At 40.1% G+C, this 17,066-nt stretch overlaps 2 protein-coding genes and 1 long non-coding RNA gene across 4 annotated transcripts; all 3 read left to right on the plus strand.

Annotated features, from left to right (window-relative positions):
• Positions 1-1,420: 1,420 nt before the first annotated feature.
• On the plus strand, positions 1,421-4,501 carry LOC135936382 (uncharacterized). 2 transcript variants are annotated; one of them, XR_010574324.1, is made up of 6 exons: positions 1,421-1,653; positions 1,935-2,060; positions 2,117-2,202; positions 2,299-2,438; positions 3,753-3,863; positions 3,928-4,501. It is a non-coding gene; the product is annotated as an uncharacterized LOC135936382 (long non-coding RNA). The 2 variants fall into 2 exon arrangements; XR_010574323.1 differs by having other exon boundaries at positions 1,423-1,653; positions 2,299-2,422.
• A 1,422-nt stretch (positions 4,502-5,923) lies between these two features.
• Positions 5,924-7,919, plus strand: LOC135937341 (uncharacterized). Its single transcript, XM_065480490.1, has 5 exons — positions 5,924-6,225; positions 6,276-6,471; positions 6,532-6,941; positions 6,998-7,151; positions 7,654-7,919. The coding sequence occupies exons 1-5, from the start codon at positions 6,205-6,207 to the stop codon at positions 7,917-7,919; spliced, it is 1,047 nt and encodes a 348-aa protein (XP_065336562.1). The 5' UTR covers positions 5,924-6,204.
• A 2,029-nt stretch (positions 7,920-9,948) lies between these two features.
• On the plus strand, positions 9,949-17,065 carry LOC135936833 (uncharacterized). Its single transcript, XM_065479806.1, has 10 exons — positions 9,949-10,292; positions 10,558-10,633; positions 10,690-10,901; positions 10,953-11,134; positions 11,188-11,323; positions 11,381-11,594; positions 11,681-11,925; positions 11,979-12,196; positions 12,284-12,362; positions 12,422-17,065. The coding sequence occupies exons 1-10, from the start codon at positions 10,262-10,264 to the stop codon at positions 16,678-16,680; spliced, it is 5,652 nt and encodes a 1,883-aa protein (XP_065335878.1). The 5' UTR covers positions 9,949-10,261; the 3' UTR covers positions 16,681-17,065.
• Position 17,066: the final 1 nt, after the last annotated feature.

A 17,066-nucleotide genomic window follows, 5' to 3' on the forward strand; every position in this document is an offset into this window, starting at 1 on the left:
TTTTTTAACAAAAAAATCAAAAATCATTTCCACAATTATTAGGTTTTAAATAATTTTAATTTAATTAATTTATCAAATTTTTTGATCAGTTTTAACGGTGAAAGGCAGAAATAGCCTGACAACTGATCGGGCTCATAGGAGAATTTAGAAAAAAAATCGGTGCGGAGGCGGACAGTGGCGGGCGAGGCGCCTAAAAGACGCAGAATCTTGTGCAAATTCTAAATAACTTTAGTTTTACACCGCACGACCCATAGGAGCCAAGTTATTAATTTTTTAAGTAGAAAAAACGTGGTTCAGACATTAATTCCTTGATTTTCAAAGCTCCAAATTAATAAAATCCAGTAAATTATGACGTCAACAACAATTCTGTGCATCAGATGAGGTTGAGACGAGTCTAACGGTGGGTAGTTTATTATGCCCTTCTGATGATTAGAACCTGATATTTGGATTAGCAAAAATCACAAAAATGGAAAAAATGCCTTTATCTCGCGTTTTTGGAAATTGTGCGACAATCTCAGGGCTCAGGCCGATTCAAAATCAAGCCCATTAGGCTGCACTTATTATTTTGCCTATTTTCCGTCAGGGATTCTGTTTGCACGTTTTTTATGATATTTCAGCAGTTTTGAGCACATTTGGCGATGCTCGATTTTTCACCATTGCCTGTTACAAACTTCCTCAGGTCACGCGACCTTACTTAAGAGCTGTTTTTACGCTGTGTCGACGGCGTCGTGTGCTGCTATGAAAATCTCATGGGAGGAGAAGAGGAGATTGTGAAGCGGCCAAGCGGCTCCATGTGCGCAAAAGAACCAAGCGCTTCGGGGGGCGGAGCTCTTTAAATTTCACCGAGTTAATACCGGTAATTTTTTGGAGCACCACTTCTACCGTTTACACCCATGGGAAGAAATGTAGCAAAATTTTCATTTTAATTTGATTAAAATTGGTAAATATTTTGATAAATAATTTAAAAGTTTCGATATAAGGGAGAGTTTCGTATTTAAAATACCTGAATTATTTATACCGGTTGTTTCGCGAATCACCACACTGTCTCTTGGACTTTGCATAAACCGGTACAGCTCAAGAAATTATTATCCTAATAATGCCGATTGCCTATTGATTAACAGCTCACATGCTTGAAAATTACGCAAGAGACGCTTTCATGCGTGTGCATCACCCAGGATTTTCAATTGATTATTTAAATTATTTCTTTTACTTCTTTTTACCGGTTTGAGCAAAACTGGCTCAAGTCACAACCGGTTATTCCGCTCTAGAATCATACAATAAATCGGTTTTCCCACAATTCTCATGCAAAGACCAGCTTGACCGCCATGTTTGATTCGCTGCTGCGTTCTTCCTGCCGCCTGTGACGTCATTTAAGATGGCGGCGCATTCGGCTCTCGCTCGCAGCAGCAGCAGCAGCTGCTTGGTTTGTTTATGTTTTGATTCGGGTCGCGTTGGTTTCGCGATGCTTACTCGAGTTTCGATACCTGAAATATTAATCCTTAATCCTGCGCAGCGGAGACGTCAGGCGGCGGCCGAGTCATTATATATAAATTGCTGGAAATGCTGTCGAGCGTCACGAGAGTGGTCGGCCGACTCCTGTCGTCAGCAACAACAGCCATGACCACTAAGGCCGACGACTTCCTCTTCAGACAGGTGAAAATTCAGAAAATTACTTTCTTAGAGGGCTGTTAATGGACCCTTTGCACTCCATTAACGACGGAACGGCCGCAGAGACCATTTTATTTGTTGGGAGGAGCAGCGTAGAAGTGGTCCTGATCTGTAATTCAACCAAATTCCAATTTATAATCGCTGGAATTCATGAATTTAGGTGGCCACAATCTGTATTAGTACCAATATTTCACTCTTCCATGCCTAAATAACGTGGGTCTTTACTGTAACGTGACCAAAAAGAATTAATTTTTTAATTCTGGTAGCTGTTTGACCGTGAGAGCTGCACCTGCTGACCGACCTGGGCCGTGCTGATCGACCCTGAGCTCGAACTGACCGAAAGGGATGCCCAACTCTCATCTCGCAACTCGGACTCACCCTCAAATACGCAAGTAAGGCTTCACAAAAGGTGAATTTGGGCTGATTGAATCGATTTGTCTGGTTGCAGTGAACACGACACACACGCCCACGTCACGGACAGCGAGCTCGTCGAGTTCAGACGCCACAAACTCATCACGCTCGGACACAGCAACGGTGATTTAAATTAATTAATTAATTACCCCTGCTTATAGCGGGCTGGATCAAAATATTTTGGGTTTTAGAATTGTTTGAAATTGATTTCGGTTTTAGGAACTGGTGCATGGCATTCACCGAGGACACGCTGCTGATCTTCCAGGAAGGCAGTCCGACCACCCTGTATTAGTCGGACCACTCCAAAATCTTCTCGCTGCCTCTTGAATTAAAACTCTACTCGGTAAACGATTACAAAGGTTTTTATTTTTTTTAAATCAAAATTTTTAGGAGCATTTTTTTTTAAATAATTAGCTTCTAAAGCAAAAATATTTTTAAATTCTACGCCTGTAATTCTGTAAACCAACGGCAGTAGCAAGCCAAATTTTTTCACAAATCCGGCCCATAGGGGCCCCGTTTGGACCCTCGGCCGAATCCGTTCCCTATCTTCCCATGTAAAAAAATCAGCAAATTTGCGAATTTCGGCACTCAACCTGAGAAATCAACGCGTTTTGTTGCGGGGAGGCGTATTTTCAAGTCAGAAACCGAATCCGGCCCATAGGCGAATTTAAAAAAAATAAATTAAACTAAAAAACCCCAGATTTTGGGGGCGTTGGAAGTGGCGGGACGGGCGGGGACGGAATTTGGGTTGAATCGACGCGAATTGTTACGGCGAATCTAAAAAACTTTGATTTTTTGCTCTGCGCCCCATAGGGGCCAAGTTATAAATTTTTTAACACGATTTGTGACACTTGCCAACTTTGGTTTTTGGGGCCCAGGCGGCCCCTATAGGCCGGATGGTGCCGGTTTTAGTACCAATCGACGCCTCTTGGTGCGGCGCGTCCGCCTATGTGTGGATTTCTAAAATCGAACCCATTTTAAAATTTTTAAAAAATAATTCTTCCAAATTTTTGAAAAAGTCAAAATTTTTAAAGCCCAATTTCGGTACAGGCCAAAAATTCTAAACAGTGACCCCTGAATCAACGCAAAATATATCTGAAATAATTTTGAGACCAAATACAAGCCGATCCGATCAAAATTAAAATAAACGTGATTTTTGCTATTTCTTAAACATAGAAAATTGAAAATTCGCAATTTTTTCCAAACGGAAGAAAACCTAGGAGTTTTTCTAACTCCATCGCACGCGCAGGTCCACCGCCAGTCTGGAAACCTATTTTCAGATTGTTCGAGCACATAGAAAAATTAAAATTAATTTTTTTTCGTTTTTCTTTTTCGGCTTTGCACTGTTTCCGAGGAAAAAGGTTTTATTTTTGTTTAAATTCCACCACTCATCCGATCGTTGACCACGACCCCTCATTGGAAACGTCTCAGGAAGGGCTTTGATGTGCGATACCCTGACGACCTTTTTCAGGTTACCTCGACCTGAGATCCGCTTGGAGACCGATTTTTAATGCCTTTTAATTAATTTCGGAAACGAAATTTTACGAGTTTTCACTATTGCATGTTATTTGACCTTCCTCAGGTGGCGTGACCTGAGGAATTTTTTGTGGTTTTGTTTGCGCCATCACTTATATTTGAGTCTTTAGGTTCACATTTTTCATTATAATTTCCAGGTTTGACCGAGACGACTGTTGGCGAGGAGTTCAACGCCCGGCTGACGAAGCTTCAGAAGGAGTTCTTGGACATCATGGACCACCTGAACCTGCCGTACCCCAAGATGATTGGTTAGCTTTTTACTGTCCCAGCTCGGAAGGGCCTCTTATTCAATTGTTCTGTCTTAATTCGCAGACAAGGCCGTACCCGCCAACCACGTCTGTTGCCTTCAGTTCCGAAAACAACGCACGTAGTGTCTATTTTTTACGATTCTGATTGGCCGCTGGACTGTTATCCTGATTGGCCTGCATTATTTCGACGCCATATTGACTTATAATTTAATAGAAATATTTTCAAATATTAGAAAATCCAAAATATTTTATTTTTTAAAAGAAAATTGATAAAATTCTGGAATTTATTATATGTTTTCAAGAAAGAAAGCCTTTATTTCCTAAATAAACACAACTTACCACGTAAAAATCGACTCTTCTCGTTTTGGCGGTCTGTGGCCCAGTGTGGTGACGGCGAGGATCGACCCGCGCAGAGAGCAGCATGTTAGCCTTGATATCATGAAAAGAGCAAGCTGCCTGTTCGTCCGCCTCGCTCCATCCCTCGGTTCAGCAGCCAAACGAATGAATTCGACTGACAATGAGCCATTCCGGCAGCTTTTGTTGCAATTATAATCAAGTCTCGGGGTGATTTTTATTTTCTTTCCTCTTAATTCATGAAATTTTGTATTGAATAGTTTACAAAAATGCTGAAATAAGAACACCGCTATTTTTATTCTTTCTTTGTTTCAAAGTAAAACTATTTTATTTACAAATTATTCATCGTTCCTAAAAATTTGTAGATAAAAAGTAAATTAATAAAAATGCTGAACAGATGTTTTTTTTATTAAATTCAATTCCTATAAAAATGATTCAATACCTCATTGCTGAAGAGTAAGTAATAAAACTCTTAAATATTCATAGTATTCTGCTCTTTTCTCTGCCGACGGCCACTCGAAGACCAATTCATCAGGCCACTCGAAGACGGGAGTGAAGTTAATGACGCCACTCGCCTATTTTTTGAAATAAAAAAATCTTTTTCAACGTTTCTATGGCGAATGGCTGAACCGATTTTGGTTTTCAGCACGTCAAAAAAAAGCAAAATAGATAGATTGAGTCTGAAATCGCAGCGGAAATGCCTTAAAACCGATCAAAACAAAATTTTAAAAAAGTCTGGTTGCGCCATCTGTTGGCGGCTTCAATAACTAAGGGTTTATGCAACTGGTCAATTCAATTTATTAATATTTCTAAGAGGATAAATGCCTCAAAATGAGCTACTCGCCGCGTTCGTGCCGTGCTGTGCGGCCTGTCTGGATCGACTCTCTCGACGGGTTAAACATTTCTTGGTGACGCCAGCTTTTAAAATCAGCATCTTGCCTCTTCTCCTTCACATTTAAAATTTAAAGCGCTTGCTCCGTCACTCCGACAAAAGTGAACCGAATTTAATGCTTTGCATAGATCTGGTTTAAAAGTTCATCGCAAAGCGTGAAAAATAAACTCCGAATTCCCAGGATAATAAAAATGTTCGGCGCGGTCCAATGTTTACAATGTGAGTCGTTTCTCGTTTCATGTGCCGCCTCGATATAACACACGTACGTAAATAATATACCCCTACTTCTTTTAAACACGTTACCGCGCTGCTCTTCTTTCTGCACATCGCACTTTCCTCCTGCCAGTCGTGCGATTGACTCGGCACGAGTGCTTTCAGCTCGGCTTGAAATCGTTAACAAAGCCTCAAGGTGCGTACATATTTTTATTTCCTCGGTTTAAAAGGGATTATTCACTAAAAGACCGTCTTTGACGAAGTTTCTGAGCTCATCAATCGATTCCTGAGGGCCGAATTAGGTTAAGTGGATATATTTTCTGACCAAAAAGTCAAGCGCGACGTGCGAACTTTTTTCCCGCCAAAACAATATGAATGCGAGAAGTGCGCGTGCGCCAGTGCTGGCTGGATCTGACAAAGAAGTCATTCGTACAGGTGGTCTCTCTGCAAGTGCTCAAACCAGCTCTCACGCAGGCGCACTTCTCGCATTCATATTGTTTTGGCGGGAAAACAAGTTTTCTTTTTCGTTCTGAAAAATATCCACTTTTAAACCGTCAAGAATCGATTGGTGGGCTCAGAAACAGTTTTAAGACATTAGATAAGCTCACCTTCAACGATGTCTCGATGTTGGATCATCTTGCTGTGGACAACTTGTGCAACGGCCCTGAACCTGAACCTCACCACCGTCTACGAATGGAATTCGACCAGCTTCGACTGGCCCTCCGAGAGAGACAAGGAATTCGCCCCGCCTGAACAAGGGATCAGGTACGATCCTCGTTTCATGGCCGTCTTCGGCTCCAGAGGCTGTTCCTCAGCCTGTTACCTTCCAGTCTGGTCTGGCTGCCAATCAACTCGACATCGACGTCTCCGAAATTCAATCCCATGCCGTCCTGGGAAATGCAGGTTGGCCGCAAATCAACGAAGAATTAACAATTATCTGACATTATATCCAGGTTTCAGGCGACTGCGAGGCCATGCAAGCAGTTCGTGGTCTGCAAGTGGACACCGTTGGACGCCTGTGGGTGCTGGACGACGGAAGGACTTCGACGGAGTGTCCACCGAAGCTGTGGATTTTCGATCTGAACAAAAACGACTCCGTAGTACTCGTGTACGCGTTCCCCCGTGACTTTTATTACTATAAGAGTGAACGTAATTATTATTCAAAAATAGTACTGTCCAGAATACAGGTTAATTTTGATCTTAAATAAGGTGGTAAGCTACACGACCTGGTGCTGGATCGGACAAAAACTGACTGGCTCGCCTACATCGCAAGTCCTAACGCCCGAAACCTCGTCGTCTTCAGTTTCAAAAGAAACGCATCTTGGGTAGTCAAGTCCAGTGTTGTTTTTTGGAGACAAATTTCTGGCGTCGCCATTTCTCCAGGAACCAGGGCAAGACTTTACTTCTTCCAGTTTAATTCCAAGGAGCTCTTCTCCGTTTCTGTACGTGATCTCAGAGCTCGGAAGGAAGATCCGGCCGTCAGGTTGGAATTCTCGGGAACTTCTATCAGTAGGATGGTTATGGACGCCGAAGGAGTGCTGTACTTCGACCTTGGAGTCAGGAAATCGCTTTTTAAATGGAATACGAGCAGCCCCTTTAAAGAGGAAAGACTCCTGAAGGTATTCTTCCTTTTTATCTTTATCTCAGCACTTTTATTATTAATCATTTTTATTAGGATGTGTTGCTGGTTCGAGACATACCGTTCACTTTCACCTTGGACGAGCAGGGAAATTTCTGGATTACGAAGCAGTACGAAAATAAGAAGCCACGGTACAAACTGCTGAAGGCTGATGTCGGAGCAAAATCTTATTTGTACGACGCCATAACAGGTGAAATTTAATTTCCTCTTTAAGACCGTCTTTAACGAAGTTTCTGAGCTCACCAATCGATTCTTGAGGATCAAATTAGGTAGAATGGATATTTTTCCGACCAAAATGTCCAGCGCGACGTGCGAACCTGCTTTTTCCCGCCAAAACAATATGAACTTATATTCGAGAAGTGCGCATGCGTGAGAGCTGGTTTGAGCACTTGCAGTGAGACCACCTGTACGAATGTCTCCTTTGTCAGATCAAACCAGCTTTGACGCATGCGCGCGCTCACAACATTCAGGTTTTGGCGGGAAGAAAGGTTTGCACGTCGCACTGCACTTTACGCTCGGAAAAATATAATTTACCTCAAGAATCGATTGGTGAACTCAGAAAATCCGTCAAAGATGGTCTAAATATTGCAAGAATGGAACACTTTTCTAACAGAGAACTCAGCCGCTTAGATTTAAAATTCAAATTGCTTGAAGTAGGAACAATAATTAGTAAAATTTTTATCATATTTCAGATTGTAGTTCCAGCAACGAAACCTGCGATTCCTCAGAAATGGAAAAGGACGATTCTCCAACCTTCAGCTGGAACTTTGAAATTTCCCCCGAAGGAAAGACGATTTTTATTATCTTATTGATATGTTTAAACGTCGCCATCGCTGTTTCACTTGGAACTGTTATTTACTGTTTGCTGCAGAAGTTAAAAAAATTGCAAGACTCATTCAAAGAGGCCATGGCCAGACCCAAGGAATTCAAGGGTCTGCTAGCTGTGAACTCAACTTGATGATATGAATGTATCGCGTCTAATGACACAGATTGATTAAATAAATTAGGATCGATATTTAGGAGAAAAACCAATCATGCATATTTATTTCGCGCAGTTTTTATTGTTTAGAAACCCGCGATAATTCTTTTATTCCATGAATAAATAATGAGATAATTAATTTGAGTCCTCTGATAGAACAACTGTGTTATATTTCAAACGAAAATGCAGGTACTATCCCAAAAAGAAACAAAAATATTGCCCCAATGACTCAATATGTAATACGGAATCACAGTCCAGTTTCCAATTATTTTCGAGCTTAAAGTTTTTTCTTTTCTTTTCAGGACATACAGTTCACTTATTCCTGTCCTTTCCGCGCTAGTTTAAGCTCTATATCTCTCAGTTCAGCAGAAAAACTAATTTAATTCTATAAAATAAATAAACACTGATGTCCGAGCGAACAAAATCCTTACAAATGCGTTAGAGTTAAATTGAGGTGGGGGGCAATATTTTAAGCCAGAACCCGGATTTGGCGGAGTGGAGCGTGGCCATATGTTAATATAGCGATTAAAATTTGTTGATAATATTTCTTATCCATATACGTCAGCATCCTTTTCATGTTGCTGCTTTTAAATTTTAATTGGAACCCTTCTGTCCATTGAAGGAATTTGAGATAGTAATTTTAGTATTAATTTAAACATGAGAGACGATTGACCGTGAGAAGCAGCTGCCGCGACGGCAAAAGATCAGGACGAAAATCTCCAGTTCAGCGAGCTGCATGTAAGTAAAGGGGTAGGCGGGCACTAATCATGTTTTCGGAATTCTCTATGTGTTCAAGAAAATCCGCAACAAATACAATAAAAATCGATCAGCCTATTCTTTTACTTTTTTGCTTCATCCTCAGACTCTCGCTCAGAAAAAAAATGATTTCGAAGAAACTCCTGAGCCGTTTAGCTACCAAGAAATCGTGAAGGGACTATAATCGTCGAAAAAATATAGTTTATTAAAAAAATACATTTAATTCGAGATATTATAAACTAATTGTGTGGAATTAAGTAATTGTAGATCTATAAATCATCAATATTTTGCCACTGTGAAACTTCATCAATAAAGCAGATTAACACGGCCTAAAATTTCCAAATTTTAGCCCCAATCTTTACATATAATCTATTTTCTTCTAAGCCGGACCAATATTCACTCAAAAATTGAAACGATTAATTTTTATATAAGAATTAAATATATATAATGTTGCTTTATAGAAAAAGAAATTAAAGTCTAAAATGCGCTAATTAAATAATCTCGTTTAGCTCGATTAGTTTGGCTGCTGCCGCCTCTGTGCGGGCCAGTGTAGAACTTACAGAGAAGAGGGCGAAACCGCGGTGACTCATTTTTAGCGAGAAAGTCTAACTCGCGAGAGGCGAGTCGCCAGCCAGCCAGCCGCTCCGCACGCACACAACAACAAGGAGCCGCTGCCGCGAGTCGCGAGTGTGCACGTCCGCCCGGCGACTGGCAAACTGCTCTCTATTAAAATTTGAGGGCAACTGCCTTGAAAATTTTCCTGAGTTCTCTGATTAAATGTGAGATCAACTAATTGGTAAGTAAAATTTTTATTGGTTAATTTGTTCCTGGCTCTGCAATTTATTATATTTTGTACTAACGTTTTGATAGCAATGTTGAGACTGAATTAAAAAAAATAATGCAATTAATTACTCTTCCATTTATATTTTACTGTTTTTTCAAGGAGTGATGAGTATAATAATTCGAGAATCACTCCAAGAATTAACGGAATTAATGTTTAATTATTTATTCTCCTAAAATCGAGCCACAGAGCCTGCGTAATAAAATAATGTTCGCCGCCTGCCGACTGCTGCGATAAGAGCGCGAGTGTGGTTAAGCAGGCGGCCTTGAAAGCGGTTATTGGACTTTTGGTGCGCGAGTCGCTCTTTCCTCTTGCCATCCGCCGAGCAGCCGCGCGGCAGATCGACACACCGGATTAAAAACATTTAGCTTGCTGGCACCGATCACACAAATAAAATGCATATTTAAGAGATTTGCCATAATTACATTACGATGGCCTGATATTTTTACTCATTATAAATTTAGGAAGTACATAGATTTAAAAATTAATTAAAAAAATTTAAATGAATCTAAGTTGAGGACGAGTTGCTTAGGGAACCTCTTAAAATATTTTTTTAAATTTAAACATCTAGGAATTTCATCATTTTCTATGGCATAAATATAAACGTTTGTATAATAATAGTTTGATTAATTAAAACCATTAACAATGGGAGAAATGTTCAGGTAATTTATTGGCTACCTCAACTCTGTTACCAGGAAAACGACAAGATTTTCTTCTTCCTGACATGGAAGAAATAAAAAGGATTGTTGAAGAAGGTAAGGACCCTGACAGGGCCGGACTAGCTTCCCTGGACCTATTTTTTCCGTTTCATGCCACGAATATATCACTTAAAAAATTAAATTGAACTTCTTGCACGTTGAATTCAGTGTTTTTCACATTAAATGCAAAATTTAAATTCTTCTAGACCCTTTCCACCCCCAAAGGCGCTCGCTTCCTTGACGCCCTTTTAATTTCCCATTCATTCATGCACGACCTTTTGGAAGTAATTAAGTGATATTCACTCATTATTTACAATTTCAGGGGAGAAAATGCCTGAGAGGCCGGCCAATTTAGGGTATTTCGTGTCCCAAGACCAAACTAGAACAAACGCAGACAAGTATAAACATCGTGGAAATTATCCGATGTATATTTAATTAAAGAAATAAATTTCAGTGTTTGCGTGCTGGTCGTCCACTACAACTTTGAAAATGCCAAAAACAAAAACTTGCATCGGAAAGGTGATGCTCAGGACGTAAAGAACCTGGAAAGAACCTTCAGAGTGAACCGGAACTGCAACTTCCGCAGTATTTTGTCACCGGAAAAAGGGCAGTTGCTCCAACTTCTCGCCAATCAGGAAGAGCTATTACGATTATTCGGCTCTTCAGGTAAAACGAATAATTTTATCTTTTTTTTATTTACCTTTATCAATTTTACAGAAGTTCCGTCCGTATTTGTGCTTTACATTCTTTCTCACGGCTACAGAGACGGAATAATCTTCACAGACCACTACCAGAACGAAGACCCAAATGACTTAATTTACTTCACAACAGCGGAGATATTCGATTCTCTGAAAAAGCTGACTGGTTTCGAGGATTGTCTAAAATTATTAAACTTTGGTGTAAGTCTCTGCTAAATATCACCAAGACTTGCAATAAAAAAATGTTTATTTAGCCATGCAGAGGGGAACTAGGAGACGAAGTTTTTGTTGCAAACAACAAAATTGTCCCTTTCAAGAACGAAAATTCCTGCCGAATCACCTACAGCCCTCTGATGAGGAACACGGTTGTGTTCTTCTCAACGGTTGAAAGTATGTCATTTGTCAATATATTATTATATTCTACTCTAAATTTAAATAATTTCACAGCAACCAGGGCTAAACGAAACCAGTCAGGAACAACTTTCACCTTCCTTACGTGCCAGGTCTTAAATTCGCTTGAGCAGGACGAGAGTCTCATAAATGTCCTGGCAAATATTCAAAATGAGAGTCACAAAAATGTGGACTTCGTGGAAAAAAAATACACTGGACAGACTCCAGAAGTGAAGATGTTTTCCCAGGACAGAAGTTTTTTCTTCTCAAAGTGAGTTTTTAACAGAATTTCCTTAGTGTTCATACATTTCAATGCCTGATATGCTTTCTAATTGTGTGATAAAATTTGTGTTTCAGAAGTCCTTCAATCTACTCGGCTCCCTCGACATCTGACGCAATGGGCATAAAAAATAAAAAGAAACGCGAGTTTTACTCTTGGAAATCGAGCTCAGGAGTTAACTTGCGACACCGCATTGCGTTCCTATTTTCCGCAGAACCAAATGAGCAGTTGAAAGAAATTAAAAGGGCCTTGTCCCAAAACCTAGACTTTGAAACCAGCGAAAGGATGCTCAGTGGAAAGCCTTGGGCGTCTATTAATGAAGGTTTTATTACTGATTTTATTGAATTGCCGGAAATTATGCAATTCATATTTCAGCCTCGAGGCTTGACTCCGACATTGGCTGCGTTTTCCTATTTCTGTTTGGCCGTCTGATTGAAAACAAGGACATGAAAGAGGTTTGCGTGCAAGTGGACAGCAGAGAAACTGCGGTATCAGAAATACTGCGCGAGTTCATCGGGCCGAAAAATGACCAGTGGATTGGAAAACCAAAAATATTATTTCTTGTGAACCTGGAAACGAGCTCATTTGACTACGTAAGTGCGATTGGCATTAAGTTAATTTCGAAATAATTCCAAAATGTCTAAAATATGTAAGAAACTCAATATGTCTTTTTCCTAAAGGAAATTCCATTGAGACCGAAAATGGAAATATCAGCAACAAACCACAGTGGATGGCTAGTCCTAGTTCTCCACAACAAAGGTATATATATTTAAACTCCTCTAGATTTTTTAATTAGTTTATATTTTTCATCTAAATAGAAGAACTTCAAAAGCTGATCGAAATCTTCAAGGGGCAAGAGCTGAAAAAGGAGAAAAGTCTGCAAGAACTGCTCGCAAGTCTGCTAATTTCCGATTCAATAGAAAGTAGGGATTTGCTTAACTCGACGCTCCAATATCTTCTCAATTTCCCCGACTGGCCTAGGTCTTTTGTTAAACTTAACTTTTCAGTGAAATATTCTCAACAATCTCAAAAAAAGAACTTCAGCTTTGACAGCTTGATCAAGGATTCAGCAACAAAAAAACAAACTTGGCTCTTGAGTTCCGATGCAGGATCAGGAAAGACGACAATTCTCAGGGAAATGGCTTTTCAGCTCGGGAAACTTCATCCAGAATTAAAAATTTTACGCGTTTCTCTCCCAAAAGTTTCGTTCAGCACTCTAAAGCGAAATTTTACTGACATTGAATTTCTCGTAAAAGCCACTCACAATTCGCACGAAGAAATCACCAAGAGCATAGAAAACAAGCAATGTGTTGTGTTTCTTGATGGGTTTGATGAAACTGAAAACCAAGAAATAATTCTGAAAGTTATCGACGCTTTAGAAAAGAAGCAGATATCGGTATGGGTTGGAACGAGACCTCACGCAGCAGAAGCAATCCAAAAGTGGGTAACAAATGCTGTTTTAGTAAAGATTGAACCCTTGAACCAAGAGCAGCAAATCGAGTTGCTTCAGCAAGAGACGGGCATGCGTAAAGGCGATTGTGAAGAATTCATAGCGAACTTTACATCAAAGGACATCTTGGAAAATCCTCTGCACCTCTCTTTGGTTGCTAAGTACGGAGCAGAAGGAAATTTGTACCAAATCTACGACCAGGTCGTGCGACACAAAGTCGAAGACTCTCTGATCAGGGAAGGATATGACAAAAACAACGTAAACACATTTCAAAGGAAATTAAACAAAGCTTTGGAAAGTCTTCAACAGATAGCAAGTTGCCACATCAGAGGAGTTGAAATAATAGGTGAAAATTCAAAAGACCTTGTAAAAATCAACTGTTATGGCATTGCCACGTTTGAAAATAACAGGGTTGATTTCATTCATCAGACTTTCGCAGAATTTCTTGCTGCCCAGTATTTCCTACGAGTAATCGAGGATGGTGATGATTTCCAAACCACCAACCAAGATGCTGCAAATTTGTTTCTTGGGGAATGGTTTTCTTGGTGTAGAAAGTTTGTCGATCTGTTCTATTCCACGGTGTTGACTGACGAGGCCAAAATTGAGGAGCACAGAGCATCAATTCTTCCAATCGTGAAGTTGAATCCAGATAGATTTATGGAATTGATTGCTCGCAATGGCTGCACAAATATTTTCACAATGATTGAGCCAGTTATTACCTTCGGTAATAACCAAGAGGGTAATTGTATTTCTGTTGTAAGGGATAAGGCTCTTCTGGTCAAAGCAATGGATGGTGAGGAGGAAATTGCTATGAAGCTGCTAGACAAGGACTTGATCAACAGTGACGACGAGTTGCTAATATTGTTACCATACCTGTTGAAGTCAGTAGCAAGGTCAAACGCAACTCTCTTTTTTGAAAAGCTGAAGACAAAATATCCAAGATTGCCAGAGATGATCCGCTCTAGAAGATTATCTATAGACGCTGCAGTGATGGCAGCAAGAAATAATAGCGGTGAAATCCTTGATCTACTGCTACAAAGCGGTGTCGATGTAGACACCATTGATAAAAACGAGGGAAACACCCTATACTGTGCAATTTCAAAAGGAGCTATGAAGTGCGTGGAAATTTTGCTAAAGCATGGCGCGAAATTGGCAAAAGATGTGAGTGGCAACAGCTGGGACCCATTGATGGTGGCTGTTAAAGAAAATCAACTAGACCTAGTCAAATACTTCTTGGAAGAAAATATCAGTGGGCTGCAACGCAACAAAGAAACTTTCGAAATCAATGAAGTAAAGACAGATTTGAATGCTCTTCAGTTTTCTATTCACAGAGGACACAAAGAAATCGCAAAATTTTTAATAGAAAAGAGCCCAAGCTTGAAAAATGTTGACAATGGCAAAGAAGGAAGTCTTCTACAAATTTCGGCAAAAAAAGGATATTTAGGAACGTGTCAATGGCTTGTTGACGAAGCAGAGGTTGACGTGAATACCTTACGACCAAGTGGAGAATCAAAAGATTGGTCTTTTTGGGAAACCAAATACATGGACCATCTCTTAATTCTGCAGAAGAGTGACATTAACAAAACAGACGAAAGAGGAAAAACTGCCCTTCATTGTTCTGCAGAGTATGGTTATCTTGAGAGTGTCCAAGATCTGATTCAATCTGGTGCAAACGTTCAAGCTCAAGACGATAATGGATGGAATGCTTTTCATTTTGCTTGCAAAAGTTCTAGTGACCATAAAGAAAAAATTATTCGACTGTTGCACGGCACGGATTGTCAGCTGGCTAAGGAGAAAACCAAAAGCGGTCAAACAGGGTTGCATATTCTTCTGAAATTCAGCTATTTCTCGGTTGAGAAAGTGCGTTTTCTGGTCGAAGAGATTGGAGTTGACGTGAAAGCAAAGGACAACAATGGCTGCAGTGCGTTGCAATTTGCACTTAGCAAAGGAATGGGTTGCGTTAACTATTTGATGAGAAAAGATATCAACCTGGAAGTAAAAAACAAATGGGGGCAAGCATGCCTGCATCTAGCCGCTGTAATGGGCGATTTAGAGGCTCTGCAAACTTGGATAGATCTAGGTGGAGACTTGGATGTGGTAGACAACTACGGGCTGACTGCGTTGCATTATGCCGCTAATGAAGGACATTTGCAATTTGTGAAGAAGCTTTTAGTGTTCGCGGCCAAGGAAGCCAAAAATCCAGATATCGGTGAAGGTTCTGCTGGATCCACCCAAAAAAAGAGAGTGAACAGATTTGACAACAGTGGAACAACAGCTCTGCACCTTGCTGTTAAATCAAAAAATGTTGATATGGTGAAAATGTTGCTTGAAAGCAACGCAGATTTAACTCTAACGGGCATGGAAGGAAATAATGCTATCCACTACGCTATCAACAGCGAAAGAATGTTACGATTCATCCATGAGAAAAACGGATCTCTGCTAAAGCAGGCTTTAAAAAACGAAAGCACACTTCTACATCTGGCATTGCACCACAATTATGTACTGGAAGATAGCGATAAAATCTATAAGTGGATTGTAGAACAAGAAGACGACACCGATTTGAACGTAAAAAATGCTTCTGGCGATACACCACTCTTACACGCTTGCAAACATATGATCTGGAGTGTCGCCGAAATGCTGCTGACCAGAAATGTTGAGGTCAATGTCCAAGACACGGAAGGAAAAACTGCGATGCACTACGCCGCAGAGAAAGGAAAATTGAATTTAGTGAAGCTGATGCATGAGAAAGGTGCGAATTTTGCTCTAACAGACGACGATGGAATGAACACTTTGCACAGCGCAACGGGTTACTTCGAGATATTTATATTTCTTCACGAGAAAAACGATGCCTTGTTGAAACAGCGTTTGAAAAACGGAGACACGACACTCCATTGTGCAATAAGGAGTTCCTACTGCACGAAATTAATAAAGTGGCTAATTGAACAATGCCAAATTGACTTGAATTCGACAAATAGTGGGGGTGAGACACCCCTTCTGCTGGCTTGCACAATGAGAAGGTGGATGATTGCCAAAATGTTGTTGGAAAAAAGCGTCGATGTACACGTGAAAGATAAAATTGGAAAAACGGCCCTGCACTACGCCGTTAATTCCCACGATGGCCTAGAAGATTTACATGCTTTTGATGTGGTGCAAGAGTTGTGCAAAAGAGGCGCAGATTTGGCTTCGACGGACAACGACGGGAAGAACGCATTTCACCATGCGATGAAAAACTTCCACATGGCGTTATTCATTCATGAATTGAATGGTGAATTAGTTAAACAGCGTCTGAACAATGGAGATACCACTCTGCATCTGGCAATCAAATCAGACCTATTAAACAGGAATCAAGCCTTAATTATGTGGCTTTTGGAGCAAGACTTCGTTGACTTGAACGCGAGAAACGCTTTGAATGAAACCCCGCTGATTCTGGCTTGTAAGGCGAGTCTGTACACTTGGAAAATTGTTGAAATACTACTGTCTCAAAACGTGGATGTCAACGTAAGAGACGATAATGGGAAATCTGCTCGGGATTTCGTAGAAGAATTTGTTGGAGGCGGTTTTCTTAAAAGGTTTGACGAAATTGTAGCGTCAAGAAACGCCAACAACGAAGTTGAGGACAGAAAATAAGGGATTTCCGCTCTTATTTAAGTTTGAGAGTGCCAGATGAGCTAATATTCTCATTGTTTTTGTGGCGTTTTATGACATAGGATCATATTTTTACTTGATTTTCATTTTTGAATGCCTAATTTGTATATAAATATTTAAATCACATTTGAGAAGTTTGAGTTTCGCAGAACTTTGTCCTCTATTTGAGAATTATATTATATATAGGGTGATAAATGTGAAATATGCAGTATATAAATTTATGTTAGTTACTAAGAGATTTGTTTAATTTCTGTACTCCACTAACTGGCTATACAGCGAACGTACCATAAAGAAAAGCAATAATGGTGTCCGCTGAAAGCATTTTAAAATAAAATATTAATATTTTGTAAAAAGACAACTGCATTTTA

The sequence above is a fragment of the Cloeon dipterum genome, chromosome 2 (genome assembly GCF_949628265.1).
Source record: "Cloeon dipterum chromosome 2, ieCloDipt1.1, whole genome shotgun sequence".
Taxonomy (NCBI): domain Eukaryota; kingdom Metazoa; phylum Arthropoda; class Insecta; order Ephemeroptera; family Baetidae; genus Cloeon; species Cloeon dipterum.

Bases quoted from the DNA above. Each gene is read 5' to 3' on its own strand.
- LOC135937341 (XM_065480490.1), top strand. From the start codon at position 6,205: ATGCCGTCCTGGGAAATGCAG. The intron at 6,942-6,997 runs GTATTCTTCCTT...CATTTTTATTAG, and splicing joins AAGAGGAAAGACTCCTGAAG to GATGTGTTGCTGGTTCGAGA. The intron at 7,152-7,653 runs GTGAAATTTAAT...ATCATATTTCAG, and splicing joins TTTGTACGACGCCATAACAG to ATTGTAGTTCCAGCAACGAA.
- LOC135936833 (XM_065479806.1), top strand. From the start codon at position 10,262: ATGGAAGAAATAAAAAGGATTGTTGAAGAAG. The intron at 10,293-10,557 runs GTAAGGACCCTG...TTACAATTTCAG, and splicing joins AAAAAGGATTGTTGAAGAAG to GGGAGAAAATGCCTGAGAGG. The intron at 12,363-12,421 runs GTATATATATTT...TCATCTAAATAG, and splicing joins CCTAGTTCTCCACAACAAAG to AAGAACTTCAAAAGCTGATC.